Genomic DNA, 21933 nt, shown 5'->3' on the forward strand with positions numbered 1-21933 from the left:
GGTGCAGAAGAGTACACTATGCTGTATAATGATGCCTAGTATCTCTATACACTGATAATTAACACGCAGTGCAGAAGAGTACACTATGCTGTATAATGATGCCTAGTATCGCTATACACTGATAAGTAACACGCAGTGCAGAAGAGTACACTATGCTGTATAATGATGCCTAGTATCTCTATACACTGATAAGTAACACGCAGTGCAGAAGAGTACACTATGCTGTATAATGATGCCTAGTATCTCTATACACTGATAAGTAACACGCAGTGCAGAAGAGTACACTATGCTGTATAATGATGCCTAGTATCTCTATACACTGATAAGTAACACGCGGTGCAGAAGAGTACACTATGCTGTATAATGATGCCTAGTATCTCTATACACTGATAAGTAACACGCAGTGCAGAAGAGTACACTATGCTGTATAATGATGCCTAGTATCTCTATACACTGATAATTACCACGCAGTGCAGAAGAGTACACTATGCTGTATAATGATGCCTAGTATCTCTATACACTGATAATTACCACGCAATGCAGAAGAGTACACTATGCTGTATAATGATGCCTAGTATCTCTATACACTGATAATTACCACGCAATGCAGAAGAGTACACTATGCTGTATAATGATGCCTAGTATCTCTATACACTGATAAGTAACACGCAGTGCAGAAGAGTACACTATGCTGTATAATGATGCCTAGTATCGCTATACACTGATAAGTAACACGCAGTGCAGAAGAGTACACTATGCTGTATAATGATGCCTAGTATCTCTATACACTGATAAGTAACACGCAGTGCAGAAGAGTACACTATGCTGTATAATGATGCCTAGTATCTCTATACACTGATAATTAACACGCAGTGCAGAAGAGTACACTATGCTGTATAATGATGCCTAGTATCTCTATACACTGATAATTAACAGGTAATGCAGAAGAGTACACTATGCTGTATAATGATGCCTAATATCTCTATACAGTGATAATTAACACGTAATGCAGAAGAGTACACTATGCTGTATAATGATGCCTAGTATCGCTATACAGTGATAAGTAACACGCAGTGCAGAAGAGTACACTATGCTGTATAATGATGCCTAGTATCTCTATACACTGATAAGTAACACGCAGTTCAGAAGAGTACACTATGCTGTATAATGATGCCTAGTATCGCTATACACTGATAAGTAACACGCAGTGCAGAAGAGTACACTATGCTGTATAATGATGCCTAGTATCTCTATACACTGATAATTAACACGCAGTGCAGAAGAGTACACTATGCTGTATAATGATGCCTAGTATCTCTATACACTGATAATTACCACGCAAAGCAGAAGAGTACACTATGCTGTATAATGATGCCTAGTATCTCTATACACTGATAAGTAACACGCAGTGCAGAAGAGTACACTATGCTGTATAATGATGCCTAGTATCTCTATACACTGATAATTAACACGCAGTGCAGAAGAGTACACTATGCTGTATAATGATGCCTAGTATCTCTATACACTGATAAGTAACACGCAGTGCAGAAGAGTACACTATGCTGTATAATGATGCCTAGTATCTCTATACACTGATAATTAACAGGTAATGCAGAAGAGTACACTATGCTGTATAATGATGCCTAGTATCGCTATACACTGATAAGTAACACGCAGTGCAGAAGAGTACACTATGCTGTATAATGATGCCTAATATCTCTATACAGTGATAATTAACACGTAATGCAGAAGAGTACACTATGCTGTATAATGATGCCTAGTATCGCTATACACTGATAATTAACACGCAGTGCAGAAGAGTACACTATGCTGTATAATGATGCCTAATATCTCTATACACTGATAAGTAACACGCAGTGCAGAAGAGTACACTATGCTGTATAATGATGCCTAGTATCGCTATACACTGATAAGTAACACGCAGTGCAGAAGAGTACACTATGCTGTATAATGATGCCTAGTATCGCTATACACTGATAAGTAACACGCAGTGCAGAAGAGTACACTATGCTGTATAATGATGCCTAGTATCTCTATACACCGATAATTAACACGCAGTGCAGAAGAGTACACTATGCTGTATAATGATGCCTAGTATCTCTATACACTGATAATTACCATGCAGTGCAGAAGAGTACACTATGCTGTATAATGATGCCTAGTATCGCTATACACTGATAAGTAACACGCAGTGCAGAAGAGTACACTATGCTGTATAATGATGCCTAGTATCTCTATACACTGATAAGTAACACGCAGTGCAGAAGAGTACACTATGCTGTATAATGATGCCTAGTATCTCTATACACTGATAAGTAACACGCAGTGCAGAAGAGTACACTATGCTGTATAATGATGCCTAGTATCTCTATACACTGATAATTAACACGCAGTGCAGAAGAGTACACTATGCTGTATAATGATGCCTAGTATCTCTATACACCGATAATTAACACGCAGTGCAGAAGAGTACACTATGCTGTATAATGATGCCTAGTATCGCTATACACTGATAAGTAACACGCAGTGCAGAAGAGTACACTATGCTGTATAATGATGCCTAGTATCTCTATACACTGATAAGTAACACGCAGTGCAGAAGAGTACACTATGCTGTATAATGATGCCTAGTATCTCTATACACTGATAATTACCATGCAGTGCAGAAGAGTACACTATGCTGTATAATGATGCCTAGTATCGCTATACACTGATAAGTAACACGCAGTGCAGAAGAGTACACTATGCTCTATAATGATGCCTAGTATCTCTATACACTGATAAGTAACACGCAGTGCAGAAGAGTACACTATGCTGTATAATGATGCCTAGTATCTCTATACACTGATAATTACCACGCAGTGCAGAAGAGTACACTATGCTGTATAATGATGCCTAGTATCTCTATACACTGATAATTACCACGCAATGCAGAAGAGTACACTATGCTGTATAATGATGCCTAGTATCTCTATACACTGATAAGTAACACGCATTGCAGAAGAGTACACTATGCTGTATAATGATGCCTAGTATCTCTATACACTGATAAGTAACACGCAGTGCAGAAGAGTACACTATGCTGTATAATGATGCCTAGTATCTCTATACACTGATAAGTAACACGCAGTGCAGAAGAGTACACTATGCTGTATAATGATGCCTAGTATCTCTATACACTGATAATTACCACGCAGTGCAGAAGAGTACACTATGCTGTATAATGATGCCTAGTATCTCTATACACTGATAAGTAACACGCAGTGCAGAAGAGTACACTATGCTGTATAATGATGCCTAGTATCTCTATACACTGATAATTAACACGCAGTGCAGAAGAGTACACTATGCTGTATAATGATGCCTAGTATCTCTATACACTGATAAGTAACACGCAGTGCAGAAGAGTACACTATGCTGTATAATGATGCCTAGTATCTCTATACACTGATAATTAACAGGTAATGCAGAAGAGTACACTATGCTGTATAATGATGCCTAATATCTCTATACACTGATAATTAACAGGTAATGCAGAAGAGTACACTATGCTGTATAATGATGCCTAATATCTCTATACAGTGATAATTAACACGCGGTGCAGAAGAGTACACTATGCTGTATAATGATGCCTAGTATCTCTATACAGTGATAATTAACACGTAATGCAGAAGAGTACACTATGCTGTATAATGATGCCTAGTATCGCTATACACTGATAAGTAACACGCAGTGCAGAAGAGTACACTATGCTGTATAATGATGCCTAGTATCTCTATACACTGATAATTACCACGCAGTGCAGAAGAGTACACTATGCTGTATAATGATGCCTAGTATCGCTATACACTGATAAGTAACACGCAGTGCAGAAGAGTACACTATGCTGTATAATGATGCCTAGTATCTCTATACACTGATAAGTAACACGCAGTGCAGAAGAGTACACTATGCTGTATAATGATGCCTAGTATCTCTATACACTGATAATTAACACGCAGTGCAGAAGAGTACACTATGCTGTATAATGATGCCTAGTATCTCTATACACTGATAAGTAACACGCGGTGCAGAAGAGTACACTATGCTGTATAATGATGCCTAATATCTCTATACACTGATAATTAACACGCGGTGCAGAAGAGTACACTATGCTGTATAATGATGCCTAGTATCTCTATACACTGATAATTAACACGCAGTGCAGAAGAGTACACTATGCTGTATAATGATGCCTAGTATCGCTATACACTGATAAGTAACACGCAGTGCAGAAGAGTACACTATGCTGTATAATGATGCCTAATATCTCTATACACTGATAAGTAACACGCAGTGCAGAAGAGTACACTATGCTGTATAATGATGCCTAGTATCTCTATACACTGATAAGTAACACGCAGTGCAGAAGAGTACACTATGCTGTATAATGATGCCTAGTATCTCTATACACTGATAATTAACACGCAGTGCAGAAGAGTACACTATGCTGTATAATGATGCCTAGTATCTCTATACACCGATAATTAACACGCAGTGCAGAAGAGTATACTATGCTGTATAATGATGCCTAGTATCTCTATACACTGATAATTACCATGCAGTGCAGAAGAGTACACTATGCTGTATAATGATGCCTAGTATCGCTATACACTGATAAGTAACACGCAGTGCAGAAGAGTACACTATGCTGTATAATGATGCCTAGTATCTCTATACACTGATAAGTAACACGCAGTGCAGAAGAGTACACTATGCTGTATAATGATGCCTAGTATCTCTATACACTGATAAGTAACACGCAGTGCAGAAGAGTACACTATGCTGTATAATGATGCCTAATATCTCTATACACTGATAATTAACACGCGGTGCAGAAGAGTACACTATGCTGTATAATGATGCCTAGTATCTCTATACACTGATAATTAACACGCAGTGCAGAAGAGTACACTATGCTGTATAATGATGCCTAGTATCGCTATACACTGATAAGTAACACGCAGTGCAGAAGAGTACACTATGCTGTATAATGATGCCTAGTATCTCTATACACTGATAAGTAACACGCAGTGCAGAAGAGTACACTATGCTGTATAATGATGCCTAGTATCTCTATACACTGATAAGTAACACGCAGTGCAGAAGAGTACACTATGCTGTATAATGATGCCTAGTATCTCTATACACTGATAAGTAACACGCGGTGCAGAAGAGTACACTATGCTGTATAATGATGCCTAGTATCTCTATACACTGATAAGTAACACGCAGTGCAGAAGAGTACACTATGCTGTATAATGATGCCTAGTATCTCTATACACTGATAATTACCACGCAGTGCAGAAGAGTACACTATGCTGTATAATGATGCCTAGTATCTCTATACACTGATAATTACCACGCAATGCAGAAGAGTACACTATGCTGTATAATGATGCCTAGTATCTCTATACACTGATAATTACCACGCAATGCAGAAGAGTACACTATGCTGTATAATGATGCCTAGTATCTCTATACACTGATAAGTAACACGCAGTGCAGAAGAGTACACTATGCTGTATAATGATGCCTAGTATCGCTATACACTGATAAGTAACACGCAGTGCAGAAGAGTACACTATGCTGTATAATGATGCCTAGTATCTCTATACACTGATAAGTAACACGCAGTGCAGAAGAGTACACTATGCTGTATAATGATGCCTAGTATCTCTATACACTGATAATTAACACGCAGTGCAGAAGAGTACACTATGCTGTATAATGATGCCTAGTATCTCTATACACTGATAATTAACAGGTAATGCAGAAGAGTACACTATGCTGTATAATGATGCCTAATATCTCTATACAGTGATAATTAACACGTAATGCAGAAGAGTACACTATGCTGTATAATGATGCCTAGTATCGCTATACAGTGATAAGTAACACGCAGTGCAGAAGAGTACACTATGCTGTATAATGATGCCTAGTATCTCTATACACTGATAAGTAACACGCAGTTCAGAAGAGTACACTATGCTGTATAATGATGCCTAGTATCGCTATACACTGATAAGTAACACGCAGTGCAGAAGAGTACACTATGCTGTATAATGATGCCTAGTATCTCTATACACTGATAATTAACACGCAGTGCAGAAGAGTACACTATGCTGTATAATGATGCCTAGTATCTCTATACACTGATAATTACCACGCAAAGCAGAAGAGTACACTATGCTGTATAATGATGCCTAGTATCTCTATACACTGATAAGTAACACGCAGTGCAGAAGAGTACACTATGCTGTATAATGATGCCTAGTATCTCTATACACTGATAATTAACACGCAGTGCAGAAGAGTACACTATGCTGTATAATGATGCCTAGTATCTCTATACACTGATAAGTAACACGCAGTGCAGAAGAGTACACTATGCTGTATAATGATGCCTAGTATCTCTATACACTGATAATTAACAGGTAATGCAGAAGAGTACACTATGCTGTATAATGATGCCTAGTATCGCTATACACTGATAAGTAACACGCAGTGCAGAAGAGTACACTATGCTGTATAATGATGCCTAGTATCGCTATACACTGATAATTAACACGCGGTGCAGAAGAGTACACTATGCTGTATAATGATGCCTAATATCTCTATACAGTGATAATTAACACGTAATGCAGAAGAGTACACTATGCTGTATAATGATGCCTAGTATCGCTATACACTGATAATTAACACGCAGTGCAGAAGAGTACACTATGCTGTATAATGATGCCTAGTATCTCTATACACCGATAATTAACACGCAGTGCAGAAGAGTACACTATGCTGTATAATGATGCCTAATATCTCTATACACTGATAAGTAACACGCAGTGCAGAAGAGTACACTATGCTGTATAATGATGCCTAGTATCGCTATACACTGATAAGTAACACGCAGTGCAGAAGAGTACACTATGCTGTATAATGATGCCTAGTATCGCTATACACTGATAAGTAACACGCAGTGCAGAAGAGTACACTATGCTGTATAATGATGCCTAGTATCGCTATACACTGATAAGTAACACGCAGTGCAGAAGAGTACACTATGCTGTATAATGATGCCTAGTATCTCTATACACTGATAATTAACAGGTAATGCAGAAGAGTACACTATGCTGTATAATGATGCCTAATATCTCTATACACTGATAATTAACACGCGGTGCAGAAGAGTACACTATGCTGTATAATGATGCCTAGTATCTCTATACACTGATAAGTAACACGCAGTGCAGAAGAGTACACTATGCTGTATAATGATGCCTAATATCTCTATACAGTGATAATTAACACGTAATGCAGAAGAGTACACTATGCTGTATAATGATGCCTAATATCTCTATACAGTGATAATTAACACGCAGTGCAGAAGAGTACACTATGCTGTATAATGATGCCTAGTATCGCTATACACTGATAAGTAACACGCAGTGCAGAAGAGTACACTATGCTGTATAATGATGCCTAATATCTCTATACACTGATAATTAACAGGTAATGCAGAAGAGTACACTATGCTGTATAATGATGCCTAGTATCGCTATACACTGATAAGTAACACGCAGTGCAGAAGAGTACACTATGCTGTATAATGATGCCTAATATCTCTATACAGTGATAATTAACACGTAATGCAGAAGAGTACACTATGCTGTATAATGATGCCTAGTATCTCTATACACTGATAAGTAACACGCGGTGCAGAAGAGTACACTATGCTGTATAATGATGCCTAGTATCTCTATACACTGATAATTAACAGGTAATGCAGAAGAGTACACTATGCTGTATAATGATGCCTAGTATCGCTATACACTGATAAGTAACACGCAGTGCAGAAGAGTACACTATGCTGTATAATGATGCCTAATATCTCTATACACTGATAATTAACAGGTAATGCAGAAGAGTACACTATGCTGTATAATGATGCCTAGTATCGCTATACACTGATAAGTAACACGCAGTGCAGAAGAGTACACTATGCTGTATAATGATGCCTAATATCTCTATACAGTGATAATTAACACGTAATGCAGAAGAGTACACTATGCTGTATAATGATGCCTAGTATCTCTATACACTGATAAGTAACACGCGGTGCAGAAGAGTACACTATGCTGTATAATGATGCCTAGTATCTCTATACACTGATAAGTAACACGCAGTGCAGAAGAGTACACTATGCTGTATAATGATGCCTAGTATCGCTATACACTGATAAGTAACACGCAGTGCAGAAGAGTACACTATGCTGTATAATGATGCCTAGTATCTCTATACACTGATAAGTAACACGCAGTGCAGAAGAGTACACTATGCTGTATAATGATGCCTAGTATCTCTATACACTGATAAGTAACACGCAGTGCAGAAGAGTACACTATGCTGTATAATGATGCCTAGTATCGCTATACACTGATAATTACCACGTAATGCAGAAGAGTACACTATGCTGTATAATGATGCCTAGTATCTCTATACACTGATAATTAACACGCAGTGCAGAAGAGTACACTATGCTGTATAATGATGCCTAGTATCTCTATACACTGATAAGTAACACGCAGTGCAGAAGAGTACACTATGCTGTATAATGATGCCTAGTATCTCTATACACTGATAAGTAACACGCAGTGCAGAAGAGTACACTATGCTGTATAATGATGCCTAGTATCTCTATACACTGATAATTACCACGCGGTGCAGAAGAGTACACTATGCTGTATAATGATGCCTAGTATCTCTATACACTGATAATTAACACGCAGTGCAGAAGAGTACACTATGCTGTATAATGATGCCTAGTATCTCTATACACTGATAATTAACACGCAGTGCAGAAGAGTACACTATGCTGTATAATGATGCCTAGTATCGCTATACACTGATAAGTAACACGCAGTGCAGAAGAGTACACTATGCTGTATAATGATGCCAAATATCTCTATAGACTGATAAGTAACACGCAGTGCAGAAGAGTACACTATGCTGTATAATGATGCCTAGTATCGCTATACACTGATAATTACCACGCAGTGCAGAAGAGTACACTATGCTGTATAATGATGCCTAATATCTCTATACACTGATAATTAACACGCAGTGCAGAAGAGTACACTATGCTGTATAATAATGCCTAGTATCTCTATACACTGATAAGTAACACGCAGTGCAGAAGAGTACACTATGCTGTATAATGATGCCTAGTATCTCTATACACTGATAATTACCACGCAGTGCAGATGAGTACACTGCTGTATAATGATGCCTAGTATCGCTATACACTGATAATTACCACGCAGTGCAGAAGAGTACACTATGCTGTATAATGATGCCTAATATCTCTATACGGTGATAATTAAGACGTTGTGCTGAATATCTATATGCTTATAATAAACATGCCACGCTCGATGGTAGTGCAGAGTACACTATGCTGTATAATGGTGCCGAGTATCTGAACTGATAATGAGCACACGCCACTGTATAAATACGCTGATAGGAAGCACACAACTCTGTACACTGATGCTGAGTATCTCTATACACTGTTAATGAACACGCCACGCTGTATAATGGTGATCAGTATCTCTATACACTGATAATGATCATAGTGCAGTATGGTGATGATGAATATTTCAATGCACTGATAACATGCTGCACTGTATAATGATGCTGAGTATCTCTATACATCTACAGTGAACACACCACAATGTAACAATGCCAGGCATTATATAAATGTGCCTTGTTCTGCACACAACTCAATAACCTGGATTATTTTATACATATTTACATTCACGCTGTGTGGGGAATTGATTAAATGCCACATTGGTTATTCACAGCCCACAGCATCTCCTGCCTCTTGTGTCAGCACAATGGATTTCTAGCTTGGCTTTGCTGCGCCTGGAGGTCTATAATCTGAGCCAGTCAATAGTCTTCAATATGTGTTGGGGCAGATTTTCCACCCGTGTGTCCTGAGCTTTACTGAGCTCCGTTCTCTACGTCAGTGGGTTTTACTTCCCTCGTTGGTTCATAACCAGCTTCTCTAGAGGAGGGACAGTTCTGATCTCTGCTAGGTGCACAGTCGAAAAGAGAGAAGTCTGAGGTGTCCTTCCGAGATGAATGGTCAGAGAGAGGCTAGGAGAAACCGACTGTCGGAAGCAAGAGCCTCCTGGGAGGATCAGGGCGGTGAGGTGGCAGCTGGAAAATTGAAGGTCTTGGAGAAGTTCTTTACACCGTTGCCCCGTTCTGCCATCTGCGGATCTGTAAAGAGCAGAGGAAAGGAGGGAGGGAGTAGGGATGGAGCACGAGATCCATATTACACAGAGTCTTTCTCTTCTTCTTCCTCACCCTGGTCTTCGGAATCCAACTTCGGAGACCGGGCGGGTTCTTCAGAGTTCCACTCTCAGGTGCTTCACTCCCGCTCCTGCAACGACCTCTCGGCAGGGAGAGGGCGGGACGGTGAGAGAATGAGAGGGCTCGCGGGCAAGGAATGGGGGGCTCCGGGACCGAGGAGAGTGGAGTGCCGGAGCACGGAGAGAATCAATTTGGGGCGTTGTGGGGTCGGATCGGCCAAGCTGAAGAAGGACCCGGGACATGGCAAAGTCATGGGGCTCAAGGAGGGCAGTGGAAGAGTAAGAATGGGGATTAAAATGGATGGAGGCCGTAGAGCCAAGTCCATGGAGGCGCTGGCGGAAAAGGGAATGAGGAAGGGTCGGGAGGTGCCCAAGGGGAAGGTCTTAGAGGAAAAGCAGAGGTTCTCACAGTTCCTGAATGAAATAACCGTCCAGGTAATGAGCCCCTCCAACCTCAGCTCTCTGGGAGTGAAGGAGGGACAGTCTGTGGGCTCACGGGAACCAAGGAAAAACTCCAGCACGGATAGCTCAAGCTCCAGAGGGAAAAGGAGCCAGGGGGTCTCTGTTGTGGAACGTCAAGAGCTGAGGAGGAAGGGGAAGGGCAAGATTGAGCCCGGGCCGAAGTCGGAGCTGGATGCAAGGACGGGGAGTCCTGGGTCATGGAGAAGCAGGGAGATGAGTACCAGTCCTGACTCTGGCTCCTCATCGGCCCGGCAGAGGGGAGGACGAGTAGTCCCGAGATCTGGCTCTACCACAGGCAACAACCAAGCAACGAAGCCCAAAGCTTGCGGCCCACACGGAACATTGAAGGGGAGGGAGATGGCCAAAGGTGGAAGTCAGTTTGTGAAGATAGGAAGAGACAGGGAGGACGAGAGCGGGCGCAGGGGAAGAATTCTGCAAGGGAAGGTGAGGGAGGCCCAGCTCAAGTGCCTGTTCTTTCTCCTTCACACACACACAGTTACACATGACATGTATACACAGCACAGGTACAGTGCGGGCAGTGGCAGTGCCAGCCTCCCCACACACTACTACACCATGACATGTATAGACAGCACAGGTACAGCGCGGGCAGCAGCAGTGCCAGCCTCCCCCTCACACACACTACTACACCACGACATGTATACACAGCACAGGTACAGCACGGGCAGCACCAGCATCCCCCTCACACACAGTACTACACCATGACATGTATACACAGCACGGGCAGCACCAGCATCCCCCTCACACACACTACTACACCATAACATGTATAGACAGCACAGGTACAGCGCGGGCAGCAGCAGTTCCAGCCTCCCCCTCACACACACTACTACACCACGACATGTATACACAGCACAGGTACAGCGCGGGCAGCGGCAGTGCCAGCCTCCCCCTCACACACACTACTACACCACGACATGTATACACAGCACAGGTACAGCACGGGCAGCGGCAGTGCCAGCCTCCCCCTCACACACACTACTACACCACGACATGTATACACAGCGCATGTACAGTGGCAGTCTCCATTTCGATCTAGAATGAATGTGTTATATTCTAATAATCTATTTACTGAGATGTTGCTGTATTTTTCAGACTCAACATGTTGACAACATCCAAAACAGGTCAGTCAGTCAGTATGTATGTATATAGATATATATAGATATAGATATATATCTCTGTCTGTCTATATGTTTATCTATCTGACCCCGGATGACACAACCTTATATGCACACAGCCCTAGCCTCTCTGAGAAGTACTTCAATCTTATTTTTTGAGACTTTAAAAATGGATTTCCCAAAACAACTATTTTTAAACACTGACAAGACTGTAATAATGGTATTTGGGACCAAGGCTACATTTCTAAAGCTTCCAATGACTGAGCTCCAGATCAGAACCAACGCTAATACTGTCCTAGCCCCTTTTACTAGTTTACAATATCTGGGCATATGGTTTGACCCCATTTAACATTTGGGTTGCACATTGATACCCTGACATCCAAAACCTATGCCAAACTAGGTGTACTATATAGGAACAAACCCTCCCTAAGTCTCATGGTCAGGAAATGCATATGTATGTATATCTTTATTTATATAGCGCCATTAATGTACATCACGCTTCACAGCAGTAATACTCGTGACAATCATAGAAATACCAAATAATACAAATTACACATAATGGGAAGAGGTGCTACAGACATAAAAGTGAAATTTCGGAAAAGGAGTCCCTGCTCCGAGGAGCTTACAATCTAATTGGTAAGTAGGAGGAACATACAGAGACAATAGGAGGGCATTTTGGTAAGTGCATCTGCAAGGGGCCAAGCTTTATGTATGAGGTGTATATTATTAGCCACGGAGCTTCCCATATGCTTCTTTAAGGAGGTGAGTTTTAAGATGGGTCTTAAAGGTGGATAGAGAGGGTGCCAGTTGGATATTGAGGGAAAGGGCATTCCAGAGGTGCGGGGCAGTCAGTGAGAAAGGTTTAAGGCGGGAGAGGGCATTAGATACAAAAGGGGGTAGAGAGAAGACATCTTTGAGCGGAACGCAAGAGTCGGGACGGTGCAGAGAGAGAAATTAGGGCTGAGATGTAGGGAGGGGCAGAAGAGTGTAAAGCTTTAAAAGTGAGGCGGAGAATTGAGTGTGTGATGCGGGATTTGATAGGAACCCAGGAGAGGGATTTCAGCAGGGGAGATGCTGAGACAGATTTAGGTAAGAGTAGAGTGATTCTGGCAGCAGCGTTTAGGATAGATTGTAGGGGAGACAGGTGAGAGGCAGGAAGGCCGGACAGCAGGAGGTTACAGTAATCAAGACGGGAGAGAATGAGGGCCTGAGTCAGAGTTTTAGCAGCCAAGCAACAGAGGAAAGGGCGTATCTTTGTTATATTGAGGTTTTAGCTACATTTTGAATGTTAGATAAGAATGTGAGAGAGGACTCTGACTCCTAGGCAGCGTGCTTGTGCTACTGGGTGTATGATAGTACTTCCAACAGTAACGTGGAAGGAGGTAGTAGGGCCAGGATTGGGAGGAAATATGAGGAGAAGCAAAAAACCCGTCTATGAACTCTAAAGGGCCCACTGGCAACAAACGGCAAACACTGCCAGATCTACGATAATATAGGTTAAAAGCGGAACATATATGGGGTTGTAGTGTGCCTAGTAAGGAGGTAGGTGTGGGGGTGGAATGGGTGCAGACCCGCACTGTCCGACAATCCAGCCAGAGGAGAGACAATCATCCCCGGCAAATCCGCTGCAATTAGTACCCTATTCCTGAGGCTAACCGGTATGGAGTGTATCCTGTACTCACGATTGCTACCGTCCCCCTTCACTCCTGGCTTTGCGGTGCACCTGGCTAGGTGTTCAGTGTCCCTCCTTGGCGTCTCTCCGATCGATAAAGCACAGCAAAAATAGAATGATCAGAAGACCTGCCGCTCCTGACAAAAACTAAAACGCACCAGCAAAAATAGATAAAAAAAAACCTTTATTGAACTATATAAAACAGATACTATCCTCAAACAAAAAAGAGACATCCTCCCACGCGTTTCAACTAAAGAGCAGTTGTTGCTTGAAACGCGTGGGAGGATGTTTCTTTTTTGTTTGAGGATAGTATCTGTTTTATGTAGTTCAATAAAGGTTTTTTTTATCTATTTTTGCTGGTGCGTTTTAGTTTTTGTCAGGAGCGGCAGGTCTTCTGATCATTCTAATTTTGCTGGAAGTATGAGGAGCTCTGTTTTTGACATGTTACGTTTAAGTCGGCGGAGGGCCATCCAGGATGATATAGCAGAGAGACATTCAGAAACTTTGGTCTGTACAGCAGGTGTAAGGTCAAGGGTTGAAAAGTACATTTGTGTGTCATCAGCATAGAGGTGATATTTGAACCCAAGAGATGTGATTAGGTCACCTAAAGAGTGTGTGTAAAGAGATAAGAGAGGAGGTCCTAGGACAGAGCCCTGGGGTACCCCCACAGAGAGATCGATAGAGGAGGTGTTAGCAAAAGAGTCACTGAAAGTACGATGGGAGAGGTAAGAGGAGATACAGGATAGCATTTTGTTACGAATACCAAGAGTATGGAGAATGCGAAGGAGAAGAGTAGCAAATGCTGCAGAGAGGTTGAGTAATATGAAGAGAGTGTAATGACCTTTATCTTTGGCAGCATGAAGGTCATTAGTTATTTTAGTGAGGGCTGTTTCAGTGGAGTGAGCAGTGCAGAAGCCAGATTGTAGAGGGTCTTGGAGAGAATAGGTGGTGAGAAAATGGAGCAAGCGAGAGAATACAAGACGTTCTAGTAGTTTAGAGGCAAAAGGCAGGAGGGAGACAGGACGATAGTTAGAAAGACAGGTAGGGTCAAGCTTGCTGTTTTTTAGTAATGGTATAACTTGCATGTTTGAAAGCGGAGGGAATTGTACCAGAGTAGAGGGAGGAGTTAAAAATGTGTGTGAGCATAGGGATTATAGTAGGAGCCAGAGGTTTAGGAGATGGGAAGGAATGGGGTCAAGAGGGCAAGTGGTAGAGGAAGAAAAGAAGATCAGCAACAATATATCCACCTCTGTGACAGCGGAAAAAGAGTCGATGAAGGCAGGAGGAGAGTTAGGAAGAGGTGTAGGATGGGAGGAGGATACAGAGGGGATGTGTTGCTGTGTGGATTCCACCTTTTCCTTTAAATAGTCAGCAAAGTCCTGAGGTGAGATGGGGAAGAAAAACAGGCCACAGAGGGTGGTCTGAGTAGGGAGTCAAAGAGAGAGAAGAGTCAGCGTGGGTTAGACTTGTGCATGTTGATTAGTGAAGAAAAGTAGGTTTGTTTAGCTTGAGAGAGGGCAGAATTGAAACAGGATAGCATAAATTTGTAGTACAGGAAGTCTCCAGAGGCTTTCAGAGGAATGAGTGCAGGAACGCAGCATGCGCGTGTGGGAATTTAGCGAGGGTCTGGGGTTAGAAGGGCAAGAACAGCAGAGAGAAAGCGGGACATGTAGATCAAGAGAGGAGGACAGGGCAAAGTTGTAGTTCCTGACCAGGTTGTCAGGGTCTGGAGCAGAGCAGAGAGAGGAGAGGGAGGAGCGTAAAGTGGAATCAAAAGCTGGTAGGTCAATAGAGCACAGGTCTCTGAAGAAATGAGGGGTAGATGGAGGTGGAGAAGGGGAGAAGTGAGAGAGAGAAAATAAGATGAGATAATGGTCAGAGAGAGGAAAGGGGAAAAGGAGAAATCGGAGAGAGAAGTTTTTAGTGAAAACCAGGTCTAGGTAGTGGCCATCCTTGTGGGTGCTGGCTGTAGTCCACTGTTGAATGCCAAAGAAGAGGTTTGAGAGCGAGAGCGTGAAGCCCAAGGGAGAGAGGGGTCATCAATATGGCAATATGGTCATCAATTGGCATATGCTAATTATATACTATGGGGACATAGTATATGGCACAGCATCCCAAATTCACCTTGGCAAACTAGACACCCTCTACAACCCAATATGCCACTTTGTCCTCCAATGTAACTACAACACACATCACTGCGAAATTCTCTAGGAATTAGATTGGCCGTCACTTGACTCAAGGAGCAAAGTCCATTTTTCCTCTCTTAACTTCAAATACTTTGTGGGCAAGTTTCCTGCCTATCTGAACAAGCTCCTCACCCCTACCACACGCAGCACTGATCGTCTCAGATCTGACTCCAAAAGACTGTTCACGGTCTCAAAGTTCAACAAAGTATCTGGCCGCTCCTCCTTCTCTTACCGTGCAGCCCACAGCTGGAAAAATCTACCGGAGACTCTCACAGCCGCCACCAGTCTAAGTTCTTTCAAAACTCAAGCGGTCTCTCGTTTTAATCTGGTCTGTAACTGTTACATACGCCAATAACTTTTTCTAACTGTTCATGAAATGTCTGTAAATATGGCGTGTAACACATAATGGGAAGAAGTTGTCATTATGTCTGTGCCCAGGACATACTTGAAAATGAGAGGTAACTCTCAATGAATTAATTCCTGGTAAAACATTTTAATATATAAAATAAAAACACACCTATTCTCTCTCCTCTCCCGTTCCACTGTTATCTATTAGACTTATTAGTAAGCACTCCCAAGACACGGCAGTCCCGGTACCCATCATACCTCCTCCTGACTGGTGGGGGGACCCTGAGTTCTCTCAGCCCTCAGAAAACAATATGGAGACCCTCACAGGCACATTCAGCAGGTAAGAAACCTGCAGAACTAGTGACGTGTTTAATGGGTTAAAGGGTCAGTCCCACGTAGGAGCAAAGTGACCCAATGACAGGGACGTGTTTAATGGGTTAAAGGGTCAGTCCCACGTAGGAGCAAAGTGAACCAATGACAGGGACGTGTTTAATGGGTTAAAAAAGGGTCAGTCCCACATAGGAGCAAAGTGACCTAATGACAGGGACGTGTTTAATGGGTTAAAGGGACAGTCCCATGTAGGAGCAGTGACCTAATGACAGGGACATGTGTAATGGGTTAAAGGGTCAGTCCCACGGAGGGGCAAACTGACCTAATAACAGAGACGTGTTTAATGGGTTTAACTGTCAGTCCTACGTAGGAGCAAAGTGACCTAATTACAGGGTTGTGTTTGATGGGATAAAGGGTCAGTCCCACGTAGGAGTAAAGTGACCTAATGACAGGGACGTGTTTAATGGGTTAAAGGGTCAGTCCCACGTAGGAGCGAAGCGACCTAATTACAGGGTTGTGTTTGATGGGATAAAGGGTCAGTCCCACGTAGGAGCGAAGCGACCTAATTACAGGGTTGTGTTTGATGGGATAAAGGGTCAGTCCCACGTAGGAGCAAAGCGACCTAATTACAGGGTTGTGTTTGATGGGATAAAGGGTCAGTGCTTCTCTGTCACTTTCTTCTTCTCAGGATTAAGGACAGTTTCCCTCAAACTCAAGCAACCAACGAGCTCCAAGAGAAGAATCTTCACTCCTGTGTATGTTTCTAACTTGTGGTGACCGTGACCCTCACTTTGTTGTAACTTCATGGGGGGCTGTCATTGTTTAAGACAGTACTAGATCACTTCCTGCTGTCGGCTATGTTAGTATTAGATCACTTCCTGCTATCAGCTATGTTAGTATTAGATCACTTCCTGCTGTCAGCTATGTTAGTATTAGATCACTTCCTGCTATCGGCTATGTTAGTATTAGATCACTTCCTGCTATTGGCTATGTTAGTATTAGATCACTTCCTGCTATCGGCTATGTTAGTATTAGATCACTTCCTGCTATCGGCTATGTTAGTATTAGATCACTTCCTGCTATCGGCTATGTTAGTATTAGATCACTTCCTGCTGTCAGCTATGTTAGTATTAGATCACTTCCTGCTATCGGCTATGTTAGTATTAGATCACTTTCTGCTATCGGCTATGTTAGTATTAGATCACTTCCTGCTATTGGCTATGTTAGTATTAGATCACTTCCTGCTGTCAGATATGTTAGTATTATATCACTTCCTGCTGTCAGCTATGTTAGTATAGATCACTTCCTGATGTCAGCTATGTTAGTATTAGATCACTTCCTGCTGTCAGCTATGTTAGTATTAGATCACTTCCTGTTGTCAGCAAAGTTAGTATTAGATCACTTCCTGCTGTCAGCTAGGTTAGTATTAGGTTACATTATGTCATCAGTTACCATATAAGGTCACTTCCTGTAATTGAACATGATAGTATTGGATCACTTCCTGTTATCAGTTATGTTTGTATTACGTCCCCTGTCATCAGTGACGATAGTTTGATATACCTGCCAACTACCTCCAGGGTTACAGTGTGATAATGATCCAGTCCTGGCTTTGGCTCCCCATTTGTTCTTGTGTCCGAATCATTAGTATAACGGAGTAAGCGTTAACGAATGTCTGGATTGGATCATTATGACAGGGAACCTGGACGTAATTGACAGGTATAGTATAAGGCCACTTCCTGTTATTGTTCATGATATTAGATAACTTCCTGGCATCATTTGATAGTATTAAGTCAGTTTCTGTAATTAATTATGATGGTATTAGGTCACTTCCTTTCCTGTGTATTTTTTTAAGTATTATGTCACTTTCTACCATTGTTTAACATGATGTCACTTCCTACCATTGTTTAACATGATGTCACTTCCTGCCATTGTTTAACATTATGTCACTTCCTACCATTGTTTAACATGATGTCACTTCCAGCCATTGTTTAACATTATGTCACTTCCTGCCATTGTTTAACATTATGTCACTTCCTGCCATTGTTTAAGATGATGCCACTTCTTGCCGTATGTATATCTTTATTACAACAAGACAAAGTGCCTGCAACAGACTAAGCAAATAATGACTACTTAAATTAGTAATATAATAACCACTAACGGTGCTAGGGACTAGAAGTAATATAACAACGAAAAGAAAAAGAAAAGTGTCCCAACTAAGTGTCCCAACTAAGCACTCAAGTATACTCCATTTATATCTTTATTTATATAGTGCTATCCATGTACGTAGCGCTTTACAGCAGTAACACACGTGGCATAATAGGAATAACAGCTTTAGACATTAAAGTAACATTAGGAAAAGGAGTCCCTGCTCCGAAGAGCTTATGAAGGCAGAAGATCGGGTGCGCCCTACATCCAGGTAGGTATATGTATTAGAAACAGAAAAAACACACAATAGTGCCATGGAGTACAAAAAGGGGGGAAAGTTCCACAATGATACAAGGAGTCAATCCTGGGTGGGCAATCCTCACACAACACCAATGCTCAGCACACCTCCTACATGTTTGGTGAGCCGCCCTACGAATTTCGTTCGTGAGAACTTCTTCAAGGGGTATATGTCTGTAGTCCCCCATCTCTCTCTCTCCTATTTGACGTCGCCCTGAGTCTTGGAAAAGTGCGAAAACTAAAGTACAAATAGGAGAGAGAGATGGAGGACTACAGACATATACCCAATTGAAGAAGTTCTCACGAACGAAACGCGTCGGGCGGCTCTCCACACATGTAGGAGGTGTGCTGAGCATTGGTGTTCCGTGAGGGATTGCCCACCCAGGATTGACTCCTTGTATCGGGGAACTGCTGTGGACGGCCGCCACAAGGCTTTCCTGAGAGAAAAGGAGCGTTGGACGTCCCCTCACTGTCTGACCCAGGGTGGTCCCACGGCTTAAAACCCATCTATGTTTGTGCGTGCTACAGATTTGTTAAATATTTATATTATTATAAAGCAATCTGCACTATATCTTGTGTCCTCTCTTCCATATTTTGGATATCTCCTCTACATCGTCTTGGCGAACTGTGACCTGAGTTGGTTGCTCCTAATAACCGCAAGGCTCTTACTACTCATAATAAATGTGAGTAGGATACTTCTGTGTATCATTGTGGAACTTCCCCCCTTCTTGTACTCCATGGCACTATTGTGTGGTTTTTCTGTTTCTAGTACATATACCTACCTGGATGTGAGTGCACACCCGATCTTCTGCCTTCACTGTCTCTATGGATCTGGATTGCATCCATCTCAGGAGCAGCACCCATTACAGGGCAGTATTTATACTCATTTATTTGATATCTTCTTTAAATACGGTATTTGCGCTCGATCTTGGTTCACATATCCGAAGAGCTTACACTCTAAATGTATTTTAACATTGGCTCTTTTTAAAGGCGCAATCCCACCTGGTCTGCCAGTTAAATTTCTTCGGGGCTGCTGAATGCAGAAGTGTTTGTCAGTCAAGAGTTTTCTTTACCCTTATGTCACTGTCCTTATCAGAGACACAATAAAGATGTGGGGAGGGGGGGCTCTGGCTGTACGAGCGCTCGCTGATCACACAGTGACATCTAGGGCTGCCAGGTGGCATCTGCAAAAATACTGGACACAATGGTGAAAGGTGCGATGCGCTCGACACACACACACTCTCTCGGCTCCATGCTGTTTCCTCCTCTCCTTGGCCCCACCCCCTGGCTCCTAACACCGCCCCCCTGATTGGCTGCACTACCCAGCAGCAACCAATCAGGATGGAGGAAGCTGCCCAGCCCCCTAGCAACAGCCCTGCTCTCTCCCTGCTCAGAGAAATATATACCGGTATACACATACACACCCAGGGAGGTAATACTGGTATACACATATACACCGAGAGAGGTAATACCGGTATACACATATACACCGAGAGAGGTAATACCGGTATGCACATACACGCCCAGGGAGGTAATACCGGTATACACATACACTCCCAGAGAGGTAATACCAGTATACACATACACACCCAGAGAGGTAATACCGGTATACACATACATGTCCAAAGGGGTAATACCAGTTGTGACAAACGGCTTACTCCGGGGCTCCGTCGTTTGTCCGGGACTGTTTAGAACACGGTCTTTTAGGGTAGGTTAAATGATGAGGCGTCACGTACTGTTCCTTTAAACAGGCTATGCCTGGTTTATTCAGTCCCAGGCACTGAGACTGCCACAGTGCATACAACAGAAAACAGATCAAAACAAAAGCTGCTCACCTGAGCGATAACTTAACTTAGATATCCCTGACTCAGGGTTGGAAGTGGCTTTTCCACTTCCAACAACAAAACATGGTACTTTTGCAGTCTTACACAAATGAACAGAAAGATTGAACCTGTTTGGGGAAGAGGCTTCTCCCCTCTGTAGTTCAGCAGCCTTCCAGCCTCCTGGCTCTTGTGGGGAGACCAGAGCAAACAGGAAATCAGTCTTTCATACCTGATTCCTAATTAACATGACAGGTGACAGAAATCAGGCAGCAGACAAACTCTGGTCTGGATCTCTCATCCCTCAGTTCCAGCGCTTGCCAAACTGTGGGATGGAGTGTATGTATTATAAGGCTGCACTCCCAGGCCAAACAGGATAGAAACTGTCTAGTATCCTGGGAGCCCTATATACGGAATTTATTACCATCCCCTGGTTTCTGTCACATATCCTCCCCCCCAGCTCAGACCTCGAGGGATGAGCGACCATGGATATTAGGGAGTGCATCCTTGACAACCCGTCAGCATTGCCATGTTTGTGCCCTGACCTGTGTTCCACAGAAAATTTAAAGGGTTGTAGGCTTAGGAACCACCTGGTCACTCTAGCATTCTTTTCCCTGTTTTGACACATCCAGGTAAGGGGTGCATGATCTGTGACCAACCGGAATTTTCTCCCCAACAGGTAGTATTTGAGCGTCTCTACAGCCCACTTTATTGCGAGACACTCTTTCTCTACTATGGAGTAATTTTTCTCCTGGGGATTTAGTTTCCTACTTAAATAAAGGATGGGGTGCTCCTCACCTTGAGACTCCTGGGAGAGTACCGCCCCCAGCCCTACCTCAGATGCGTCGGTTTGGACTACGAACTCTTTGGAGAAGTCAGGTGTGACCAACACTGGTTGGGCACAGAGAGCTTCTTTCAGGCTTCTAAAGGCCTGTTCGGTTTCGGGGGACCACTTTACCATTAGCGGTCCTCTTGCTTTTGTGAGGTCAGTTAGTGGGGTTGCCTTAGTTGCAAAATTGGGAATAAACCTTCTATAGTACCCAATTAAGCCCAAAAAGGTCCTTACTTGTTTTTTTGTAACTGGCCTTGGCCAATTTTGTATCGCCTCCA

The 21933-nt window shown here is 42.6% G+C and overlaps 1 protein-coding gene across 1 annotated transcript; it reads left to right on the plus strand.

Moving 5' to 3' along the window:
- Positions 1-10094: 10094 nt before the first annotated feature.
- LOC142483324 (uncharacterized) lies at positions 10095-21222 on the plus strand. Its single transcript, XM_075583425.1, has 6 exons — positions 10095-11333; positions 12003-12031; positions 16440-16571; positions 17250-17316; positions 19641-19686; positions 19773-21222. Exons 1-6 carry the CDS (start codon positions 10191-10193, stop codon positions 19793-19795), a joined length of 1440 nt encoding a protein of 479 aa, XP_075439540.1. The 5' UTR covers positions 10095-10190; the 3' UTR covers positions 19796-21222.
- Positions 21223-21933: the final 711 nt, after the last annotated feature.

Source organism: Ascaphus truei, unplaced genomic scaffold (assembly GCF_040206685.1).
Source record: "Ascaphus truei isolate aAscTru1 unplaced genomic scaffold, aAscTru1.hap1 HAP1_SCAFFOLD_3205, whole genome shotgun sequence".
Taxonomy (NCBI): domain Eukaryota; kingdom Metazoa; phylum Chordata; class Amphibia; order Anura; family Ascaphidae; genus Ascaphus; species Ascaphus truei.